This window comes from Ailuropoda melanoleuca, chromosome 12 (assembly GCF_002007445.2).
Source record: "Ailuropoda melanoleuca isolate Jingjing chromosome 12, ASM200744v2, whole genome shotgun sequence".
NCBI classification, from domain to species: domain Eukaryota; kingdom Metazoa; phylum Chordata; class Mammalia; order Carnivora; family Ursidae; genus Ailuropoda; species Ailuropoda melanoleuca.
Genome location: NC_048229.1, coordinates 33672010 through 33694151, shown reverse-complemented (window position 1 = coordinate 33694151; position 22142 = coordinate 33672010). Strand labels below are relative to the sequence as shown.

Sequence of the window (22142 nt, the reverse complement as noted above, 5' to 3'; positions counted from 1 at the left end):
CCTTGAACTACAGCCCCACGTGCTTAGGGTCTCCCTGCAGACCTTGCTTCTAACACTCATTCCTAAGATTCCAAAACCTTTCATCCTTGATTCTAGTGCCCTGAACCCAGGACACTCCTTTCCCAGGGATGCTCATTTCAGAATCCCCTGGGGGTTTTTCAGAGCGCCCAGGGAACTGGATCAGAGTTGTCAGGAATACGCTTCAGCAGCTGGCACACGGTTCTGCAGCCACACTTCCCTTTCCTGAAGCTGGGGTTTCTGATCGGCTCTGTCACCAGCTTGTTAGGTGACTTTGATTCTGCCCATGTGGTTTTTACAGCCCATCTGACCCTCTCCTCTCATCCCCCAGGTTGAGGCCCCCAGCTTGGCCTCACCACGATGTGGCACGAGGCTCGGAAGCATGAGCGGAAGCTTCGAGGCATGATGGTTGACTACAAGAAGAGGGCAGAGCGGCGGCGGGAGTACTATGAAAAGATCGTGAGTAACTGGCCTTGATCTGGGAAGGGACCTTTCCTGGAGGTTGGGGCCCCCGTCATCCTGGTGGGGTTTGGGCTTGGAAATAGGCCAAAATGAGAGCCCAGCTTTCTTCAGGAGAATATTCATTTCTTGAGCCTCCTCGTGGGTAAAAACCAGAGGTGTTCCTTGGTTGTAGTATACTGTGTTGTTTGGTGTGGCCTCAAGAGTACAGAGCAGGTGTCAGCAGGAAGGAGGAAAGTTTTTGTAACACTCAGAGCAGTCCAGATATAAGACTGAGCACCTCCTGAATGTTGCCTGTCTTCCTGCTGTATTTGCAGTGCCCGGAAAGGTCAGCTGTTCTTGAAGTTTGGCTTGGCATCCTGTGGGAGGGCCATCAGTTTTCATTTAAGTGGACTCTGACCACTTTGCTGTCCTGTTTGATGCTTCAGTTGCTTTTGGAGAGAAGACCCCACCCCATCCTGTGACCTAAAAGGCCTTTGTGGTCTGACCTCTACCAGCCTCTCAGCTTCATCCTTGGGTAGCTCCACTGGCCTTTTTTCCCCATCTCTGTCACCACAGGGCATTGTGCCTGTCATGTCTCCCCTTACCTCTTTAACTCCTACTTGCCCTTGAGACCGCAGCTTGAAATGACACTCAGGTACTGGGTTCAATTCCCCTTTAGATGATATTGATATAGGTGTTCCCGTTTACTACCACATCCCTGCTTTAGCCTCCTACCTGGTCTCCTGGCCTTCATTCCTGCCCCCTCCGATCCTCTTCAGCAGGGCTACAGAGGTCTTTCTAAAGCAGAAGACTGACCCTGTCCTTCCCTTGCTCTGAACTCCTCCATGGCTCCCTAGTGCTTTTGAGAGAAAGCCCAGGCTCCTCAACACAGCCTTTAAGCCCCTGCATTGTCTGGCCTTTGTACCTCCCCCCCCCGCCCCCCCGCCCCCCCACTTAGACTCATGCCACTCTGCTTTCTGCCTCCTTCCTTTACTCAAGCCATCTGGCCTCCTTGTTATCTAGGGTGTTTTTCTCTAATGCAAAAGATGTATAAAGAGTATCAGTTTAGCTCTCAGACTTACATAGCCAAGGGGCCTTTGCATGAGCTCTTCCCATACCTGGGTGACAATGCTAATCTGTCAGATCTAAATCCTCAAGGAAGTCTTCCTTCATCCCCCCATACTCAGTCAGGTGTCCCCTGTAAATGCCATTACAGCTCCCTGTTCTTCCCCTTTGGAATTGAACCCACACATACCTAGCTGTGTAAGACTGGGGACTAGTATTCAGGTCACCTTTGCATCCTAAGCTTGGGGCCAACAAATACAGCTTGAAAGAGTAAATGAGTAAACCTACTAATAGTACCAGTTACAATTTTAATTGCTCCTTCCAGGCACCCAGCTCTGTGAGAAGAGTTCTAGATGCATGGTTTTTTTGAATCGCAAGAGTCCCCAGTGAAACCGAGGCCGCTATTACTGTCGGAGAGGAATCTCTGAGAGGTCCTCACTTGCCCTCTGTCACCCAGGAAGGAACCACTGGGCTCAAGGCGAGCCCCTCTCTGGTGGTGTTGGGAAAACTATAACATGACGGTGGGGGCAGGGCCCGGGTCCGTGCCGGTCCTCGCTGAGGCCCCAGCGTGGGCCGGGAACACAGTGCTTAGGAAGAAATGGCTGCCGTGAGCTCTAATAAGGGCCCATGGTGTGCCAGCCCCAGTGCCCACTACTTTGGTACATTCTTTCTAGTCCTTCCAGGGGCTCTGAGAGGTGGGGATTGATCCCTGTGTTAAAGATGGTGCTGATAAAAGTGGCTGGTGCTGTTGAACGTTGATGTGTTAACCATTATGTGCTAAGTGCTTGACCGGCGTTTAGGCTTTATCACATCCTCACTGCAGCCTGGGGCATGGTTCTTATTTATGTCCGTTTTACAGATGAGCAACTGAGGCTCGGAGAGTCACGGTCTACAGTCACCTCGCAGGAGGGCACAGCTGGCATTCTAAGCCAGACTCTCTGAGCCTGAACTTCTCCTAGCACTTCACCTGGGTTTTGTGCTGCAGAAATAGAAGTTCTGAAAGGTGCAGCGACATGTCCAAAGTGACACAGCCTGGAGGCAAAATACTAAGATGGTTAGGTCCTCAGAGTTTGAGTCCCAAGGCACTGGGTTCAAATTCTAGCACTGCCGCTTAGGTACAGTGTGACCTTGGGTGAGTGACTGTCTCCCTGACCTAGTTTCCTTTTTTGCATGTGAAATGATGTATCATGTCAGTCAGGTTTGGCTGTGAAGATAGAAGTTTCTTTCTCTTTCCCCTGAAAGCCCCAAAATAGCCTGCTCTGCTCAGGGACCATTTTGTTGTTGAGCTGAACACGGATTCTCTTACCAGTGTCGTCTGAAGGTCTAAGAGGGCTGGTCAGACTCTAGCCATCGTGTCTGCACTCCGTTCAGCAGGGAAGAAGAGGGAGGGAAACGAGACAAAATCACTCTTGCCAGTTTTTAAGAAAGTTTCTAGATGTTTGCACCCAGCACTTCCACTCGTCCCACTGGCCAGAAAGTAGTCCCAGGGTCCCATCCAGGTGCAAAGAGCCTGAGAGGCATAGGCTTCATTCTGGGTGGCCTTGTGACAGACATATCAGGAGCCTGTGACCGTTGAGGGAGGGGGTTAGACGTTGGTTGCCAGCTAGTGGCCTGTGCAAATGGTGGGGGGGCGAGCACTTCCTCCCAGGGCTGTTGTTGAGATGGGGCACATCGACCTCAGCGTAGGCATGCCCCGGGGTGACTTGCTGGTGAGTCCTGTCTCTTATTGTTACTGATGTTGTTCTTACCAGGGGAGCCGGAGTCGGCGTGGTGTAGGGGAAAGAAAGCTGCAGTTGGGCCCTCTGAGAGGCCTGGGACTTCAGGCTCTCGTTCTTGTTGGCAGGGGAGCTTCCCCAGCTTTATTTTCCCCCTCGGGACAGTGGTGATCGTCGGCCCCTCTCACTGGGTGACAGGGAAGAACAGCAAGAACAAGAACAGTGTCTGTGGGGCGCTTTGTGGTGTGGGCCCGTACAAGCCACCATTGTCCCCATGCGGGAATGTGACCCGCATGCAGAGCGCAGCTGTCAAGCTGTGGGCCGTGGCTGATGGCTGCTCTCGGGAGGGGATGGGCCGGCTCACCCGGGTCTCATCTTATTCTTGGGCAGAGAGGATGCTGTGGGGTGAGTGCGGGAGAAGCTGCTAGTTCACCACAGGCCGAATGGGTGTGTCCACACAAGGCTGGTTTCCCTGCTCCTATGTCCTTGGTGCCTGCTGTCTCCCCCTAGCTGACCCTGGTTCTGTCGTTGCCCTTGTCCTTGTCCACTTTCTTCTTTAATCAGTGGTTTGGATAAAGAAACAGAATTCCCTGTTGATAAGAAAATGGGAAATAAGCAGTTCTCAGTTCAAGCCTCTCCTCGAGAAAACCCCAGGCTGACCCACCCCCCTTCACCCCCACCACTGCCCACGCTGAGTCAGGCATTCCCCTGGGCTCTCCCATCCCACCGCTGCCCACTCTGGGTCGTCCCTATGTGGGACGGGTCTGTCCCCAGCGCTGGATTGTGAGCCGCGAGGGTAGGGCTGGGGCTGTGTCCGTCACTGCCGTGGCCCGGGCCCGGGCCTGGAGCCGAGCACATAGCGGGTGCCTGGTTATCAGTTGAATGAACAAATGAAAGAGTCCGTGAACTCCTCTGACTCCATCTGATCCTGGAGGCAGAATAGTCCAGTGCTTAAGAATGGACTTTGGATCTCACAGAGGTATTTGTACACCCCACGTTCCTTGCATTGTTACTCGCAATAGCCAAGATGGGGAAACAGCTTAACTTCCATCGACTGATGAAGGGATAAAGAAAGTGTGGTATGTCCATACAGTGGTATATTGTCCAGGCTCCGGAAAAGGTATCCTGTCACCTGCTGCCAGGTGGAGGAATTAGTGAAGACGTTAGGCCTCGTAAAATCAGCCAGTCACCAAAAAAAAAAAGAAAGATGCAAGATTCCACGTATAGGAGGTATCTAAAGTTGTCAGGCCCTTAGAAACAGGAAACAGAAAGGTGGTTGCCAGGGGGGAGGAGAAAAGGGGAGTCATCCGCTGGCTCTGGAGTTTCAGTTTTGCAAGGTGAAGAAGTTCGAGAGCTCTGGCGCACTGCGAGGTGCGTGTGACTTAACGCGGCTTACTGTACGCTTAATAGTGGCGAACGTGGGGGCACCTGAGGGGCTCGGTTGGTTGAGCATCTGCATTCGGCTCAGGTCAGGATCCCTGGGTCCTGGGATGGAGCCCTGCATGGGGCTCTCTGCTTGGCGGGGTGTCTGCTTCTCCCTCTGCTCCTACCCCCACTCGTGCTCTATCAAATAATTAAATAAAATCTTAAAAAAAAAAGTGGCTAACATAGTAGATTTTCTATCATATGGCTTTCACCCAAATAAAACAAAATTTACTTTTGGAAAAAAAAAAGTGGATTCGGGGGTCAGGCCCATTTGGGTTCAGCTGTTAGTTCTGTTGTGTTATTGGCATGATTTCAAGCCAATAGACAACACCCCTGTTCCTCGTGGGGAATACTACTAACCTTTGTCCCATGGTTGAGAAGTTTGAGAAGATATACATAAAATAGTTCAGGGCCTGGCTTTTAGGACAGTTCATTGGCTTTTCCAGAATCTCCCAGCAGAGCCAGGCCTTGGACTTAGATTTTTACTCCCAGCATGATGCTTTTTCCTTCCTGCGGTTGCTGGCACAGCCGGCGGCTTCCCTGTGCCAGTCAGCTTCCGTATTGCACGTGGCGTCCCACGATGGCTGTGGGACCTGGGCATTGGGCCCGGGGCAGCCCGGGCGTGAGGGGGTCTTGGCCCGGGGCTGTCACAGGGCTGAGATGAGGCATTGAGGGAGGGAAGTGAGGTGCGGGACAAGCAGTTGGATTCCCGCAGCATCACCCCTACGGGACCCTGTGGTCTTGGGCGGATCCTGCCTCGGCTGAGTGGGAGCAGCCTGGCGCGGGGCGAGCGTGGGGCGAGCGCGGGCTGGACAGTAGCCTGGCGTTAGCCATGGGCGTCGGCGAGTGTCCTCCTCGGCTCTTGGGGCACTTCAGGCAAATGCAGGGTTTTGGGAACTTGATGCTGGCGGGTTTTGGGGGCTCAGTCTCCTCGTCTGTCAGGACTCATTCTCTCTTCCCTTCAGTCGGTGTTCCTGGGCGCCTGCTGTGGGGCGGGTCCGCTCCGGGCACTGGGGAGACGGTGGTGAACAAAGCAGCGATCCCTGCCTTGCGGAAGTTATGCTCTAGTGTAGGAGACAACCGGTAAATGAACGTAAAGTGTGAAACTGGGTGGTGGTAGGAAGAGAAGAGGTGGAGTTAAGGAGATCGAGAGTAAGTATGGGCTTGTGCAGGGGACTACTTAGAGTTGATGAGGAAGGCTTCTAGAAAGACATCTGAAATAAGCGAGGGGGCAGCCACCTGCCAGAGCTTTGCAGGCCGAGGGAAGAGCGAGGTCCCGAGTGGAGCATGAGTGGAGTGGTCGCGGACTGCCGTGGTGGCCGGCGTGCCTGGAGCAGAGCTGGGGGAGAGAAGTCAGAGAGGGATGTGGCCTGATAGGTTTTAGCAGAACCCCCCAGGCCCTGTGTGGGAGATGGGGTGCGGAGGGCAGGCTGGCAGCAGGGAGTCTGAGAGGAGGCTGCCAAGCGGTCTGGGCGAGAGGACAGGCTGGCTGGACCAGGGGTGGCCAGGAGGGGTTGGACCCAGGGGAGGTGTTGCTGGGAGCTCGGCCAGCATTCAGTGCATGGCAGCAGTTAGCCCTTCTCGTGGCTCTTGTGGGTTCCTCTGATGTGGCACGCAGCAGGAGCCCAGCCAGGGCCTGGCACTCGGGAAGTTCAGTGGTTGGAGCGCTGCTGCTAGATTTTATGCTTTCCTGATGCAGCTGGAATCGAGACGTCCACATAAGGTCTCGTCAGGCTGGAGGAGCACTGACTTGGGACGCTCTCTTCTGTGTTGGTGCCTTCTTAGCCGCTGTGTTGAGATACAGTTCACATACCAGTACGATTCCGTGGTTTTCGGAATGTTCACAGGGTGGTGCATCTGTCACCACAGCCGAATTTTAGAAAATTTTCATGACCCCGAAAAGAACCCCATACCCATTAGCAGTCAGTCCCCCCAACTTCCCAGCCCTGGGTAGCCGCTCGTCTGCTTTCTGTCTGTGGATTCGCCTATTCTGGATGTTTCACATAAATGCAGTCATGCAACATGTGGCTTTTGTGACCGACTTCTTTCACCGGGCCTCCTCTTCTCAAGGTTCGTCCACGTTGTAGCACGTGTCAGTTCTTCATTCCTTGTTACTGGCAAGGTTCCATGGTCTATATACACCATGTTTTGTTTATGGGCCATCCATTGATGGCCGTGTGATTGTTTCCATCTTTTGGTCATTGTGAGTCATACTGCTGGAACATGGGTATACAAGCATTTGAGTGTCTGTTTTAGGTTCTGGCGGGTATGTCCTAGGAGTGGGATTGCTGAGACTTATGGTCGTTTTTTGTTTAACTTTTGAAGAACTCAGTTTGTGCACATTCTTGTCAGCTTTGTCAACATCTATCGTTTTCGTTTTCGCTGTCCTAGTGAGTATGAAGTGACATCTCGTGGTTCTTGTTGGCGTTTCTCTGCTGAGCAGTGACACTGACCATCTTTGCCTGTGCTCGTGTGGTCCCGGTGTCTTAGAGGCTGGTCTAGGCCAGATGCTCACACCTGGCTCCGAATGAGTGACCTGGGGTTGGGGGGGAGGTAAAGAGTTGGGGGATCATATTTCTGAGGCAGAAGGTCTTGGTACTGGCTGTACAGAAGGTTGGGGCAGAGCTTAGAGCCTTTCTCCACCATCTCAGGGTCCCTTGTCCCTAGAGGTGAGGTGGCCCCCATAAGTGCTGCCGCCCCTGTGCGGGTTTGTTCACCTCTGAGTCATGGCCCACCTGACATCAGAGGTGAGCTCGCTGCTGAGCTGGGTTGTGTGAGGGTGGCAGGGTCCGGAGCTCAGAGCAGTGGTGACCTCCACCCTGTCTCTCTCTACAGAAGAAGGACCCAGCGCAGTTCCTGCAGGTGCACGGCCGAGCATGCAAGGTGCACCTGGATTCTGCAGTTGCCCTGGCTGCCGAGAGCCCTGTTAACATGTAAGACTGAGAAGAAGGGCTGGGTGGTGTCTGTGTCTGAGGACTGGAGGTCAGGAGGGACCTGGGGCATGGAGAGACCTGTGGAGACTCAGGCAAGGAAGGCTTGACCTACATAAGTAGTGGACAGTCACTGGCCGAGGAGAGCTGGCTGGCAGGGGTTGGGACGGAGGCCCCAGGGTACAGGGGTGCTTGGGGGACTTAGAGGGGACTAGGTGGGGCCAGGACCACAGGCCCAGATGTAATGGCAAGTATGTTGTCATAGGGGATGTTTCAAAGTGACCAGGGCTTAGCAAGTGGCCCCTAGGACCTGGTTCGAGTTTCCCACTCTTGCTTGGTTCTGAGAAATAGGGCCCCAGTTTCCTAGGGTCCTATTCAGGCCAGGAGCCTGAGTGTGGATTCAGGGGAATTAGTGACATAAGAGACTACAAAGTGAGGGGTGAGGGTGGGGCCCATGGCCTGGAAAATCACGGAGCTGAGGGTCAGACTCCCAAGCTTGAAGTGACAGGGAACGGGCATGGGCACTGGGGACCCTCAACTCCTTGCTCCCCATTTCAGGATGCCCTGGCAGGGGGACACCAACAACATGATTGACCGCTTCGATGTCCGTGCCCACCTTGACCACATCCCCGACTACACCCCCCCGCTGCTCACCACCATGTAAGCCGCCCCCCTAAGGCTTGCCAGGCAGGGAGTCTGAGCCCTGCTGCCTCCCCTTTCCCAAACCCTTGCCTGCCTGTCCCCTGCCTGGGAAGGAGGAGGTGTGCCAACGGGGAACCTCCCCACCTGAGCTAGGCTCCTCCTCCCCCACTCCTGCTGGCTTGGGGTGGGGCCTTCCCTCTCCCTGTGATCTCAAGATCTTGACCTTCCCCAAAGCTCCCCAGAACAGGAGTCAGACGAGCGGAAATGCAACTACGAGCGCTACCGAGGCCTGGTGCAGAACGACTTTGCTGGCAGTGAGTGAGCTGGGGTGTGGCGAGCTGGTGGGGCGGCCGTGGACACGGGGAGACCACCTTTACCCCAGGGCTTTCTCCGATGGGACTTGGGGTTTGCTCCCCACTCTTTCTCCTCGGGCCTCCGTCTCTGGACCCAGTACAGGCCATGTGCGCTGAGCAAGATGGTTCTGCCGAGGTCACTTCCACATCCCACACCGTCTGCCTCTCTGGCCTTTGTCCTGAAAAATTGGGGAAAATAGCAAGAACACATCGTTTACCTTTGTTTCCCCCAGCCCATTTGGGTCGGAGTGTCACTTCGGAAGAGGAACTTTCTTTTAGAAATTGTTTAGGAATACTTAGAGTTTGACAGTCTGCCAAGCGTTCGAATATGTCGGTATCGTTCTCTGAGCTGTCAGCATGCTGCCTCACAGATGAGAAAACGGAGGCTCCCAGGTTTCCCCACTCTGGGCTTGCCTGGGGAGGTTCGGACCTGACAGACTGGGACCTTTGCGTCGGTATTATATCTCGTTGCATCTGCACAGCCGTCTAGCGGTTGCGCCCATTTTATGGGCGAGGATGTTGAGGCCCAGGAATTGGTGGGAACATGGGGTGAGAGGAGCTGGGATTCTCACCCCACCCTTCACTGTTGCCTCCTGACGGACAGCTCCAAGCTTTGGCTCACCTCCTGAGGACTGAGATTTCCCCTCCCAGGGTTTGCCTGTTGAGTTAAAGGGAAGACGGACCACACGAGGCCCTTAGGCTGGCGGGTCTAGGTCTCCACCCAGGGAAGGGCGGTCCTGATGGTTGCAGTCCCCCAGGGTAGTTGTAGGGGCCTGGCGAGGGGCGCGTGAACTCCTGGCACCGAGCCTGGCACAGTCAGCCCCTCCTGTGGGTTTGCTGCTCCCTTGTTTCTTTGTTTCTAAGGCGGACATCTCAGCTGCTCTAAAACCAAAGATTGCCGAGATTCTAGCAGCCAGCAAGGTGTTAGAATCGGGGAATTTATCATCTTTGGTGCTGTTGCTCTTTGCCTTCACCCAAGGCCACAGGGGTTCTTGGTGTCGGAGCCAGGGTTTCCCTTAGTTCGGGTCTGACTCCGCGCTGGTTCGTTGCCACCCTTCTGAGCCCCTGTGGTGTGGCAGGCGCGCCTCTGGCTCAGGGGTCTCATGGGGGAGAGGGGAGTAGCCACACAGTAACCAAAGCGGTTGGCAATTGGCAGACTGAGGGGGCGTTCTGACAGACGGTGGGCTGTTCTCTGAGGTGCTTGACGGAGGCTGGGGTCGGTTAGAAGCGGAGAGGAGCTCTGGTGAGGAGAGGGAGGCTGCAGAAGAGGTCTGTGGGAGGATGGGTGTAGGCAGCCTGTGGGGCTGGAACAGAGAGAGCGAGGCAGCTTGGGTGAGACAGGCCGACCGGGCCCTCTCCTCCCGGGCTTTGTCTGCTACGGGCGGGAACTGGGGAGAGAGGGGGACTGCAGGGGCAAGGGACAGGGCTCCTTGCCCAGCCCACCCACCTGACTTCACAGATAGAAAAGCTGAGACCCGCAGGGGGAAGGGGACTTGCCCAGGGCCCCACAGCCAGTCAGGGCCCTGTGTTTCACTGCTGGGAAGATGAGGGAAGGCTTGGATACGGTGCCGAGCTCCCCAAGTTAGGTGTTGTGGGTGAACGAGAGCCAGGATGGCTCCCAACGCGTGTAGTTTAAATAGCCGCAGAGAGGCCCGCGGTGGAGTGCCCGCGTAGTCCTGGTGACATCCAACGCTCAGGAGAAGTTTGTCGTTCTGAAAGGTCCAACCAGAGGCTTCCCTTGCAGGGATAATAGCATGGCCCCCGTGCCAAGTACTCGCTTTGCCAGGGCTCCCCTTTTACAGAAAAGGAAACGAGGCAGAGAGAACTTAGCACCGTGACCGAGGCCGCGTGCCGGGTCCTCCTGCCATTGCTGTGTCCTCCCCACACAGCCGGTGATGATCTGCTCACGAGTGACTCTGCCCCCAGGTGGACTTGGGTTGCACCCGACCTCCTACCCCCCACTGCATTTTTGTGTCCCCCCCCACCTGACCCTCCCGCCTCTTCCCTTGCCACAGTCTCAGAGGAACAGTGTCTCTACCAGATCTACATCGACGAGCTGTACGGAGGCCTCCAGAGACCCAGTGAGGACGAGAAGAAGAAGTGAGTTGGGGTCTGGGGGCACGGCGGCTTTGGGGAAGGCAGGAGGACTGTGAGTCCTGCCAGGGCACGGCCTTATCTGCCTCGGTTTCCCCACAGTAGGGGCCAGTGTGTGGCACACAGTAGGTGCTTACTTAATAAACCCTTGGAGGAGAAGGTGGTGGCCGAGGGAAAGGATTTGCTGGAAACCTCTGCATGGCGCGTCTAGCTTGGGGCACCGTGGGTGGTGCAGGGGGTCGGGCCAGCCCTGTGCTGACCCAGGCCTGGCGTTGCATCCTGCATGGGAGGACGCCCTCGCTGAGCGTTGGTGTGCCCCCCTGCCACGTGGGCTCGGAGGAGCCCTCTTCCTGCAGCGGTTGGAGATTGGGGATTGTGCTCAGCCCCCGTCCCTCTTGAGAGGGGCTTCTCTGGTCTGTGTCTCTCGAGGAGCAGCGGTGGGGGGAGGCAGGGCCTTACGTGGACCCGCCCCTGGCTCAGGGAGGTCCCCCACGGGCAGCTCCCTTTTCTTTTCGTTCCCTCTGCCGGGCTGGCCCTGTCCTCCTCCACGGCGGCCCTCAGCCACCTTGTCCACAGCAGTCCTGCACCCTCACTCCTTCCCCCTGTGGCCGAGCCTTTCCCTCTGGGATCCTAAGCACTCGCTGCTCTCCATCTGAAGTTTCCACGGATGCCATGGAAGCTCCCTGATGACTGATCCCTACTCATGAGCCCACTTTCAGCATGAGGGGGCACTCGAGGGACGTCTGGGCATGTTGACTAAATTAATTTAGCAGCCCCTCCTCTGTTCTGGCCAAAGCTGGGCCACATTGTTACCCAAGATAAGTCTGGGTCCTGCCGTCTTGAGCTTATTAGTCCGCTTGGAGGAGACAGATCTGTCCCCCGACAGCACCTCAGGATGGTGCTTGACCTTGCCGGGGGGACAACTTCCTGGGGACATTGAGCTGGAGCTTGGGGGAAGAGAGGGGGTGCTGGTGGGAGGCAGGTACGGAAGGTTCTAGGCTGAGGGAGAGCACATGTGAGGAGCCGGAGGCAAGGGCGCCCTCCAGAGGCGGGAGCTTGGGGAATCCGTGTGCTCTCGAGGCTTGGCTCTGGGCTCTGTCCTGCCCGTGGCCCTCCTGGCTCATGGGCTCCGCCGTCCCAGGCTGGCAGAGAAGAAGGCTTCCATTGGCTACACCTATGAGGACAGCACCGTGGCCGAGGTAGAGAAGGTGGCAGAAAAGCCAGAGGAGGAGGAGTCACCAGCCGAGGAGGAGAGCAACTCGGACGAAGATGAGGTCATCCCCGACATCGGTGGGGTCCCCTCTCTGCCCTCCCCCTCCCCGCAGTCCCTGGGCATCGTTTTCGTGTCTTGTTCCTCACCTTCTGTGGGGCGCCCCACACTTATGAGCCCCGTCTCTCCCGCCCCTGCTCTGGGGCACTCCAGCCTCCGCCGTCTTCCCTGTCTCACTCATGTGCTCCTCTGTGCTGGCCATCCTCTCTGTATCGCTCCTCTCATTTCTGGGATGCTGCTTTTATGCTGTTGTCCCCACCTAGGTTCTGTGTCTGTTCTCTTCTGCTTGGGTCAGTCTCTCTGTCTCTCTCTTTTTCTGTCTCCTCTGGAGAACAAGTGTTCATTCAGTTCCAGAGCACCCCCGCCCCCCCACTATTCACCCCGTACCCAAATACCCACAGCTCCACCCATCCACCTGTCTCCCTGTCCTTCTCAGCCAGCTGCTGCTTATCACGCATCCGGAAGGCGTCCCTCCCCCCCTTCCACTTACTCATACTGCATCGAGCTCCTAAACACCTGCGACCCCGCCCACGCAGATCTTNCCCCCCCCCCCCCCCGTCTGTCCCCATCCACACATCGTACATTGCTCTGCGCACTGGTCTCCCCGTCCACGCCGGTGCTCATTTGGGCCCTCATCCATTGCACCTCCTCCCCCCACCGCCCCTTGCCTTTGGTCATGCTCACCTCCGGCCAAGCCCCGTGCCAGCCTGGGGATGCCGCAATGAGCCGACTCGTTCTCTGCCTGCAGAGGCTTCCAGTCTGGTGGGCGTCCCCCCCATGCCCCCATCTCCCGGGGTGCTGCCCCTTCTCCCCAGTCCTCTCACTCGGCCTTGGCCCCTGACAGCCTTTCTCTTGGTGCAGACGTGGAGGTGGACGTGGACGAACTGAACCAGGAGCAGGTGGCAGATCTCAACAAGCAGGCCACGACCTACGGCATGGCCGACGGTGACTTTGTCAGGTGAGGCCCGCTGGCTGGTGCTCCTGCGCTCTCGGGGCCTGGCGTCGGTCGTTATCCCTGCTGCTGACAGCCACTGCATTCCTGAGCACAAGTGTGCCCGGCCCTGTGCCGGCGGCTTCACACGTGCAGCATCCTGAGCTCCTGGGCTCCTGGGATGGGTACTGACCACCAGGCTTTGCCAGTGCGAAACTGAGGCTGCACCCAAGTCTGTGTGACCTGTGGCCATTGGACCCCTAAAAGCTCCCAGGGTTCCTGGGCCTGGTGGACAGCACCCCCTGGTGGAGAGGAGGCTTCGTTCACCGGATCATTCCCTGGCACTTGCTGATGGGGCCTCTTCCCCGGGCCACGCCCTGTGCGGCAGACCCCACGCAACAGCCCCAGCTAACACTATCTGAATCGGGGCGATCCCGTGTGAACCCAGCAGTCTCAGCTCAGCATCCTCGGTGACTGCCCTGGCACCCGGGCAGCTGGACTCCTTACCTGCTTGGTCCCCTGCACCTCTACCCACACGCTCCGCCCCCGTGCGGCCTCTGTGCCTCCTTGCTTCCGAGCCCTCCCCCCACCCCCGACTTCTGGGCTGCTGCCATGTTGGCTCTGCTGGCATCTCTGTTGCTTATTCCCCGTGGTTTCTCCTCAGCTGTCACTTGCCCTGTGTGGCTCCCCTGACCTCCCTGTTCAAAGCTGTGGCAGCTTTACCTGTCTCCTGGCACTTCTTCCCCTGTCTACAGTGTATCTTTCTGGCCAGGTTTTCACCATTCAACATACTATCCATCACGTTACCTTGGTCATTGTCTTCTTCCCAGGATGTAAGCCCACGAGGGCCAGGATTTTTGTTTGTTTATTTTCAATAATGAATCCCCAGTCCATATATTAGTATCTGCATGCAGTAGGAGCTCAGTAATAGTGCTGAACAAATGAGAGACCCCAGGATGGCGTGGGATTCCTCACTTCCTGGGACAGTTCAGCCTGTGGCCTGCCCCATCCTCTCTTGTGACCACCCCACCCACAGGATGCTCCGGAAAGACAAGGAGGAGGCGGAGGCGATCAAGCACGCTAAGGCCCTTGAGGAAGAGAAGGCCATGTACTCGGTGAGGGCTGGGCCGGGGCGGGGGGTGGGGGGACAGTGCCTCAGGGAGGGCACATCTCTCACCAGCGCAGTGCCCACCCTCCTCCAGGGCCGTCGCTCCCGGCGCCAGCGGAGGGAATTCCGGGAGAAGCGACTGAGGGGCCGAAAGATCAGCCCACCCAGGTAGGCTGGGCTCGCCCCTGTGCCCCTGCCCTGCCAGCCTCACTCAGGGCTCTGGGGGAGGGGCTGGGGCTCACGGAGACTGTTGGGGGCCAGGCTTGGGCTTGTGAACAGAGTCCTAGTAGGGCAGGAAACAGGGAAGGTTTAGGGTGGGAATGGCCTTGTGGACACCTTGCCCTGCCAGCCACTCCCCTCACCCCCTGGACTTGGACTCTTGCCAGGTGTCACAGGCACCAGTGGGGAGGTGGTGTGGGGTAGCGGAAGGGTTGAGGGCAGAGTCAAGGGGAACAGTTCTGCCCCTGAACTCCTTCCTGGTTCTCCTGGGCTGTGTCCTTGTCAGATTTGGGGCAAGTAACTTCCCTCAAGTTTCAGTTTCCTCCTTTGGAAAAGCGGCGCTGTCACCTCCCAGGATTGGGGGTGCACCAGTGTCCACTTGGAGGTGTGGGGCAGGTTGGGAGGAGGCGGTCTGGTGTGGCGCAGAGAGTCTGCCTAGGGCGAATGGCCTCCAGTCAAGCCTGCCGCTGCCCCTTAGGCCTGGAGGCCCAGTGCAGACCCATGCCTCTTTTTGCTACACCGCCTCTGGACAAGGAGAGTCCCTGAGGGGAGCTTTGGGGCTTACGCAGCCTGCTGGGGACTCAGGGCTCGGTGAGGGGTCCGGAGAAGCCGCACTGATTCTGGCCGTCCTCCTCCTGCCCGTAAGGGTGCAGTCAGTGTAGTGCATAAAGGCGTGGGCTCGGGGCCACAGGGCCTGGCTTGGGAGCCCAGCTCTTCCATTTTTGAGCTGTGTGACGCTGGGCAAGTGACTCTACTGCTCTGGGCCTCAGTTTCCTGAGCTCTGAGCTGTGAATGACCCCAGCAGCTGTGTGAGTTGTCCTGGAGAGCAGCTGCGTTCATCGAAGTAAAGCGCTCCGTGCCCGGCCCGTAGTGAGCATCTAAGACACCGTGGCGTTTCTAGTTTTACCGTCGTCCTCGTTAACGAGCCGGGACCCAGATGGCAGAAGCAGGGACTTGGAGTGGCAGGAGGGATGCTTCCGTCTGGGGTCCGGAGCCCAAGCAGGACTCAGGCTGCTGGAGTCCCTGTGGTTCAGGGTCAGGAGGGGCCCAGGACATTGTTTGCGGGGTGTGGCGGAGTTTCAGGCTTTGGACAGATCGGAGGTGGGGTGGGCAGAGGGATCAAGGCAGGGCCTAAAACCTGGCCAGCAGCCCCCTCCTCACAGTGCCTGGTCCCTGAGTTTGTGTGCCTTGAGGGGAGGAGTGGGCCCAATTCCATGCCCACTCGGATCCCAAGCCCCTACTTGTCTTACCCCACTCTTCTCTCCGTAGCTATGCCCGCCGAGACAGCCCCACGTACGACCCCTATAAGCGGTGAGTTCCCAGGCCCTGAGGAGGGGCAGCCAGCAAACCTGATAGAAGAGGGAGCAGGGCTGGGAGGAGGAGCGAGGGGCTGGGGGGTCGGTTCTTAGCATCTGGTGTCATCTGTGGGTCTGAGTCGTTTTTCTGATTTCCAGAATGTTACTCTGCTTTCCCGGTCTTTTTTTCTTTAAATGTGAACCTTCCTTAATTTTGATTTAAATACAACGTAGTTGTATGTTGAAAATGACCAAGCGTGGCAGAAAGGCCTGATACAGGAATCAGAAGTCTCTCTGATCTCAGGCCCCAGAAATAAGCAGTAAGGGATATTACACAGGAGGGCCCGGCCTTGCACGCATGTGTCTCCAGGATGTGGGAGTGATGGGGCAGGGGCCTTGAGGGTTGGCAGACATCAGCCTGACCCCGGTCTGCTCTTCAGAACGCAGTGGGAGGGGCCAGCCTCTCTGGGCTCTTGGGATAGGAGAGATGAGGCAGGTACCTTTAGGTACAAGGTCAGGCACGGGGACACACTCAAGCCAGGGAAACGGGTCCTTTTCTTTTGTAACAACGGGATCGTACCACACTTAACGTTGTAGAACTTGCTAGGTGGACATTTGTGTTGAAGAGAACTTCCCAAGTTAAATCTGTAGATCTTTTCATCCCTTTTTAATCGTTCCATGAAGTCAGTACAGCTTGCTGTCACTCGCTCGCTTGCCTACTCGGCCGAGGCTCTGAGGCTGAGTCAAACCCCTGCAGAGTGGGGTTCCTTTCTGCCCTTTGGCTCCATTCGTCCGAGCCGGGTGTTGCACGGTGCTCCGTGCCACACTGTGCCCGTTCCTGGGCTCCGCGCTGCGTGTGGTTAACCAGCGGGCTCCCGGGAAGCCTGGCCGCTGAGTCCCTCTTGCCCGTCCCGTAGGTCGCCCTCAGAATCCAGCTCCGAGTCCCGCTCCCGCTCCCGCTCCCCGAGCCCAGGCCGCGAGGAGAAGATCACGTTCATTACCAGTTTTGGGGGCAGCGACGAGGAGGCAGCTGCGGCCGCAGCCGCAGCAGCCGCATCAGGGGCCACCACAGGGAAGCCCCCCGCACCCCCCCAGCCCGGCGGCCCCGCACCGGGACGTAATGCCAGCGCCCGGTCGGTAACGCTCACGCCGCCCGCCCTACGCCCCGGCCGCCGTGGGGGGGACGCGGGGCGGTGGGGGGCCTTGGGCCAGGCCCGTGCTGACCGGCCCTCCGTGCCCCGCCTGCAGCCGCCGCTCCTCCTCTTCCTCCTCCTCCTCCTCTTCCGCCTCGAGGACCTCCAGCTCCCGCTCCAGCTCCCGCTCCAGCTCCCGCTCCCGCCGTGGCGGGGGCTACTACCGTTCTGGCCGCCACGCGCGCTCCCGCTCCCGCTCCTGGTCCCGCTCGCGCTCGCGCTCCCGGCGCTACTCGCGCTCGCGTAGCCGCGGCCGGCGGCACTCAGGCGGGGGCTCCCGAGATGGACACCGCTACTCCCGCTCGCCTGCCCGGCGTGGTGGTTACGGGCCCCGGCGCAGAAGCAGGTGTGTGGCGCTGACGCGTTGGGGGCGACGGGAGGGCCCCCGGGATGGGCACGGCCTGATGTCAGCCAGACCCGGCTCTGAGGGAGGGGACCAGGCTGCTGCCGTTCTGTGGGGGAGCACTCGGTCGGCAGGGGAGGTGTGCCCCCTCTGCTCTCCACGTGTGGTGACCCGGGCTGGCACGCAGCCACGTTCTCAGGGGACTGAGCGGGTGCTCTCGTGGGGGGCTCCCGGCAGGGGTGTAGAGAGGTGTGTGGTTTGCAGTGGGGACCTGGCTGGCCTCGAGGGCTGGGGTGCTCTGCGGGGAGAGGGGTGCTGCAGATGGCGTAGGAAATGAGGCATCTGGGGAGCGGGGCGCCCTTCTAGGCTCTTGCTTGGCGGGATCAGGGCTGCCTCAGCAGGTGAGCCTGGCTGTAAATCCTGGCCCTGCTCGGAAACTTCTGGGGCTTTGGTTTTTTCATCTGTAAAATAAGGATAATGTCCCGTTTGTGGAGTTGTTGTGAAGGTGTGACCAGAAATGCATGTGAATGCTGGGTACAGGGCCTAGCGTTGGGCGAGTGCCGCTGCCACCTACATTGTCGCTTGTATTTTGGCACGCGTCTCAGCGTCAGCTTCCTGCAGGGGCTGGCAGGTAAAATAAAGGGGCCAGGTGGACCTGGGGGGACTGGGGCACACGTGTCCCATCCAGTTGGGTCGTCAGCTGTGCAATGGCAGGCCCGGCATTGCCCCATCTTCTGCTTTCTCAAGAGAAGTGGAGAGTCTGGATTTTTAAAGGGTAGTTCGTTTTCCCAACATTGCCCACAAATTTGAGCTTTTTAAAAAACTTGGCCAACCCCAGCAGAATCCGTGTGTGGCCTAGACTTGGCTTTCAGGTCGTTCCCTGTAGCCTGACCCAGGGCAACCACAGGAGAAAGGCTGGGGGAGGGAGGGGGCCTGGCCACATCTCGAATGCCAGCCTGAGGGTGTGTCCTTGCTGAGGAGCCCCCAGGGTCCCCAGCGGAGAAGGGGTGGGGCCATGTGTCCCGCAGACGGGGTCTTGTGGGTCCGTGCTGTAGATTGGTGGGGAGAGTGGGTGAGGGGGTGGGTGGTCCCCAGTGGACCCCAGCAAGGTGAGGAGGTGGTGAGGGTGTGGGTGAGGTCACAGGCCCTGGGTGCGCAGAGCCGGGCACTGTGTGTAAAGGGGGGTTGCTGGCCAGCCAGGCCCCCTCCCCAGAAGTCACCTCCCAGGGGAGCGGGTTAGTGTGTGTCAGGAGTGAGAAGCAAGGAGCTGTTTCAGGGTGGTTGTACCTGGACGGTGGTCTCTGTGTAGACACGGAGTGAGGCCGGGGAGCAGCCGAGGGCAAGCAGCGGGAGAGGAGCAGGTAGTCACACCCCGACCTCCGTAGGGCCTCGCGGGAGGGCTGTGCGCAGGGGGTGCCTGGCTCCTCACGGCCCCCCTCCTGCCCCGCCGTGCCCCCAGGAGCCGCTCTCGCTCTGGGGAGCGGTACAGGCGGGGCGGCCGGGGCCCCCGGCATCACAGCAGCAGCCGCAGCCGCAGCAGCTGGTCCCTCAGCCCGTCCCGCAGCCGCAGCCTGAGCCGCAGCCGCAGCCCCAGCCCGTCCCGCAGCCGCAGCCAGACCCGCAGCCGCAGCCGCAGCCAGAGCCACTCGCCATCGCCCCCGAGGGAGAAGCTGACCAGGCCGGCGGCGTCCCCTGCCGTGGGCGAGAAGCTGAAAAAGTGAGCGGGGGCAGGGCTGGGGGACGAGGGTGGTCTGCCTCGGGGAGGGTGGCTGAGCTCGGTCCTGCCTCGGGAGGTCTGAGGAGTCACAGCCTCACCTTGGATGAAACTTCAGGGGACACGGCCCGTTCCTGAGGGATCCGAGAGGGGCATGGGCCCTCCCTGGGGGTGTTTGAGGCCCACGGCCTTGGCGCTGTCTGGCCTGAGGGCGGTGCTAAGGTGGCGTGGGGTCAGAGGTGGCAGCCGCCCTTTCTTCCTCCCAGGACCGAACCTGCCGCTGGTAAAGAGACAGGAGCTGCCAAAGTCAGTAAGAATTTGGAACTCGCCCGTCTAATTCCCGCCAGCAGCAGTGCCCGAGAGCTGGGCCCGGTGGGCCTGCAGGGGGGACCCGGGGGGGCCGGGAGATCCAGTCCAGGGGTTGAACCGGGCTGGGAATGCTCTGCCCCATCAGGTCCTTGTCCCCGTCCCTTCCGCACTGTCCGCCAGGGCTCCAGCTGTCCCCAGGCCTCCCAGACCCTTGTGGTGGACCTCGGCGGCTGGTCCCTCCTCCCCACGTGCCCCCCGCAAGCCCCAGGCTCTTGGATGAGGTGGGTGGTGGGAGCTGCGGACACCCACCCCCTCTCCCGCCTCTTCTCCCCCTTCCCCAGCCCAAGCTGACGCCACAGGAGAAGCTGAAACTGAGGATGCAGAAAGCGCTGAACAGGCAGTGTACGTCCCCCCCCCCACCCCCCCAGCCCTGGTCTCTGCTGCTCTGCCTGCCAGCCTGGTCTTGGGGGGCCCTGCCCGCTCTTGGACAGACAGGCGTCCACAAGGGGCATTTTGGGGGAGGAGTCGGTGTGCATGCCGTTCCGCTGCCACCATGCTAAGGGCCGTGGCTGTCTGCTTGGCCTCTCTGGGGTCAGTTTTGGCGTCCGGGAAGGGGGAGTGCTTTTGAGGGCCCCCCCCTCAGCCACCACGTCTCTCCTTTGCCACAGTCAAGGCGGATAAGAAGGCGGCCCAGGAGAAGATGATCCAGCAGGAGCATGAGCGCCAGGTAAGGGTGGGAGCGAGCGGTGGGGCCGGGCCGGCCGGGGAGCCGGCCAGCGCGCCTCACAGCCCCGTCTGCCGCAGGAGCGGGAGGACGAGCTTCGAGCCATGGCCCGCAAGATCCGCATGAAGTAAGACCATCACGCTGCCCGTATCTGGGCCGTGGCCCCCCACATCTGGGCTGCCTGCTGTTCCCCACCCCTGGCGCCTAGCCCTGCGGCCTCCGCTAGCCCTCGGGGTGGGAGGAAGCCCTCTGTCCTCGGCTTGCTCGCTCCTGCTGCGGCCCCTCCCAGCTCTGCCAGCTCTGGTGCGCGGGGCCTCTGTGTCCTCCTCCCTGGCTTCGCTCGTCGGGGCCCTCCCTGACCATCCCGTCCCGAGTAGCACCCTGACATGCTCCATTCTCCAAGCCTTCCGTGTGTTCTTCAGAGCGCTGATCCCCACCTGGCACGCACCATTCTGTTTCCTTGCTTGTTGTTGATGGTGCCTGAGAGGGCAGTTCTGGCTGCCGGGTTTCTGCTGTGCACTCGGCCCCCAGATCAGAGGTGGCGCTCAGCAAGCCAGCCCCGTGGCGGGTTCTTACCAGCTCAGGCAGAGGGGCTCCTCCCTGCTCCCCTTCTGTTTCTCAGCTCTTCACTACCAAGGGGACAGGCTCGCGCCCTGGACCAGGCAGACGTGGAGTCCAGTCCCGGCTCTGCCTCCCTGTGACTATGGGGCCCCGGGGTGGGGGCTGGCGCTCTCAGGCCTCGCTTCGTCCTCTGCAGCCAGGACAGACCTTGGTGACCTCACTGGGTAGCTCGGGGTGCAGCTGGAGGCTGAGTGCTTGGTTCTGGCAAGGAGGAGGGTCCGTCAGTGGCAGGGCCATGTCACCGGCTGCTTGGTCGCGGGTGCTCAGACAGACAGTTTAGTTCCTCTGAGCCGAGACTCCTTCCTCGTCCTCTCCTGGGGACCCTGCCACAGCGGTTCCCACGCGGTGCCGGCTGGGTCGTCGGTCTGCTCACTGTGCTGGGCCTCTGAGGGTGCGGCCTGCCTCCCTCAGTTGGGGAAGCAGAGGGCCCAGGGACTCAGCATTGGGGTCAGTCGGTTCCGAGTTCTGATCCTGCCTCCGCTGTCTACCAACTGCGGGCCTTTTTCTGTTTGGGCCTTAGTGTGCTCCTCAGCTAAATGGGGTTGGAATAGTTGTCCTAGTTCACAGGCGTGTTGGGTGGATCCAGTTAGAGCTGGGCCAGGCGAGTAGAAGGGCCCCAGTAAATACAGCCCTTGGGGTCGTGAGTCCCAGGCACCCTGACAAAGGCCAGTGAAGCACTTAGCGCGTGAGTGCTGTGTTTTGAGACGACCTGAGTGTGACGGGAAAAGGTCGAACTCTCCAGCTCAATCCTGTATGTTTGCTCAGCAAGCCTTTTAAAGTGAGGCCGACTAAGATTCCAATCCTGGCTCTGCCCAGCCTGTATCCTTGTGAGCCAGTGCTGTCACTTCCAAGCAAGGGTAGCAGCACTATTTGGCCTGGGTTTACTCTGCCGCTTGGGCTGGGCTGTTGGAAGCACTTGCCCTGGGCAGGCAGTCCAGTCCCGCCTGCGAGGTCAGTGTTCTCGCCCTGTGCTCATGCCTGCCCCTGGGCTGCCTCCCTTTCCCCCTGCAGGGAGCGGGAACGCAGAGAGAAGGAGCGAGAAGAATGGGAACGCCAGTACAGCCGACAGAGCCGCTCACCCTCCCCCCGTTACAGTGAGTATCCCCACGGCCTGTGGGCCCGGAGCTCTAGATCTCGAAGTCAGGCTGCAAGAAGCCACGGTGCGGTTTCCATAGCGCTCCACACGTGCAGCGGGATTGCCATAGTCACGGGGAACAGCAGGCGTTAGAAGCAATGCGTTAGAAGCAATGCGCGTTGCCCGGCCTTGGTGCCCGGCCTTGGTGCGTGCCCAGGGGACTGGCTGGAGGCACAGGTCTGGCCTCAGCTGGAGGCAGCCCTAGGAGCCCAGCCCAAGCATTTGCTTCGTTCTCTCGTTTCTCTCCAGGTCGAGAATACAGCTCGTCCCGAAGGTAAGCCCGCCAGCCTAGCTCCTGGAAGATGACCTTGTCCCTGCCCTGGTTTTTCCGTCTCCACCCTGTACCCCTCCAGCTGCACAGGCTGGTCTCCACCCTGGTTAACGTCCCTCCCTGTGCAACTTGCCCCCCCCTCCCCCATCACTGATGCCCCAGTAGTCACGAGTGTGTTGGTGTACGTGTGCGCACATGGCATGGCTGCTTCCACCCAGCCCTCACCGGGGCCCCTCTCTCTCTCTCCAGGCGCTCAAGGTCCCGATCTCGAAGTCCCCATTACCGACATTAGGCAGAAGCATGGGGGGCAGNCCTCCCCCCCCCCA

General features: G+C 59.2%; 1 protein-coding gene across 3 annotated transcripts; it reads left to right on the top strand.

Moving 5' to 3' along the window:
• The first annotated feature begins 326 nt into the window (after positions 1–326).
• On the top strand, positions 327–22127 carry LOC117795099 (CLK4-associating serine/arginine rich protein). Of its 3 annotated transcripts, XM_034637847.1 has the most exons (20): positions 327–477; positions 7500–7597; positions 8153–8254; positions 8471–8550; positions 10605–10689; positions 11825–11973; positions 12815–12911; positions 13921–13999; positions 14087–14160; positions 15481–15522; positions 16424–16639; positions 16755–17045; positions 18502–18759; positions 19023–19062; positions 19407–19467; positions 19734–19792; positions 19870–19916; positions 21422–21504; positions 21795–21819; positions 22066–22127. In XM_034637847.1, the coding sequence occupies exons 1-20, from the start codon at positions 379–381 to the stop codon at positions 22106–22108; spliced, it is 2028 nt and encodes a 675-aa protein (XP_034493738.1). In that variant the 5' UTR covers positions 327–378; the 3' UTR covers positions 22109–22127. The 3 variants fall into 3 exon arrangements, 2 of the variants coding, with proteins under 2 accessions (XP_034493738.1, XP_034493739.1); XM_034637848.1 differs by lacking the exon at positions 327–477 and having other exon boundaries at positions 10631–10689; XR_004618916.1 differs by lacking the exons at positions 21795–21819; positions 22066–22127 and having other exon boundaries at positions 19023–19066.
• The last annotated feature ends 15 nt before the right edge of the window (positions 22128–22142 follow it).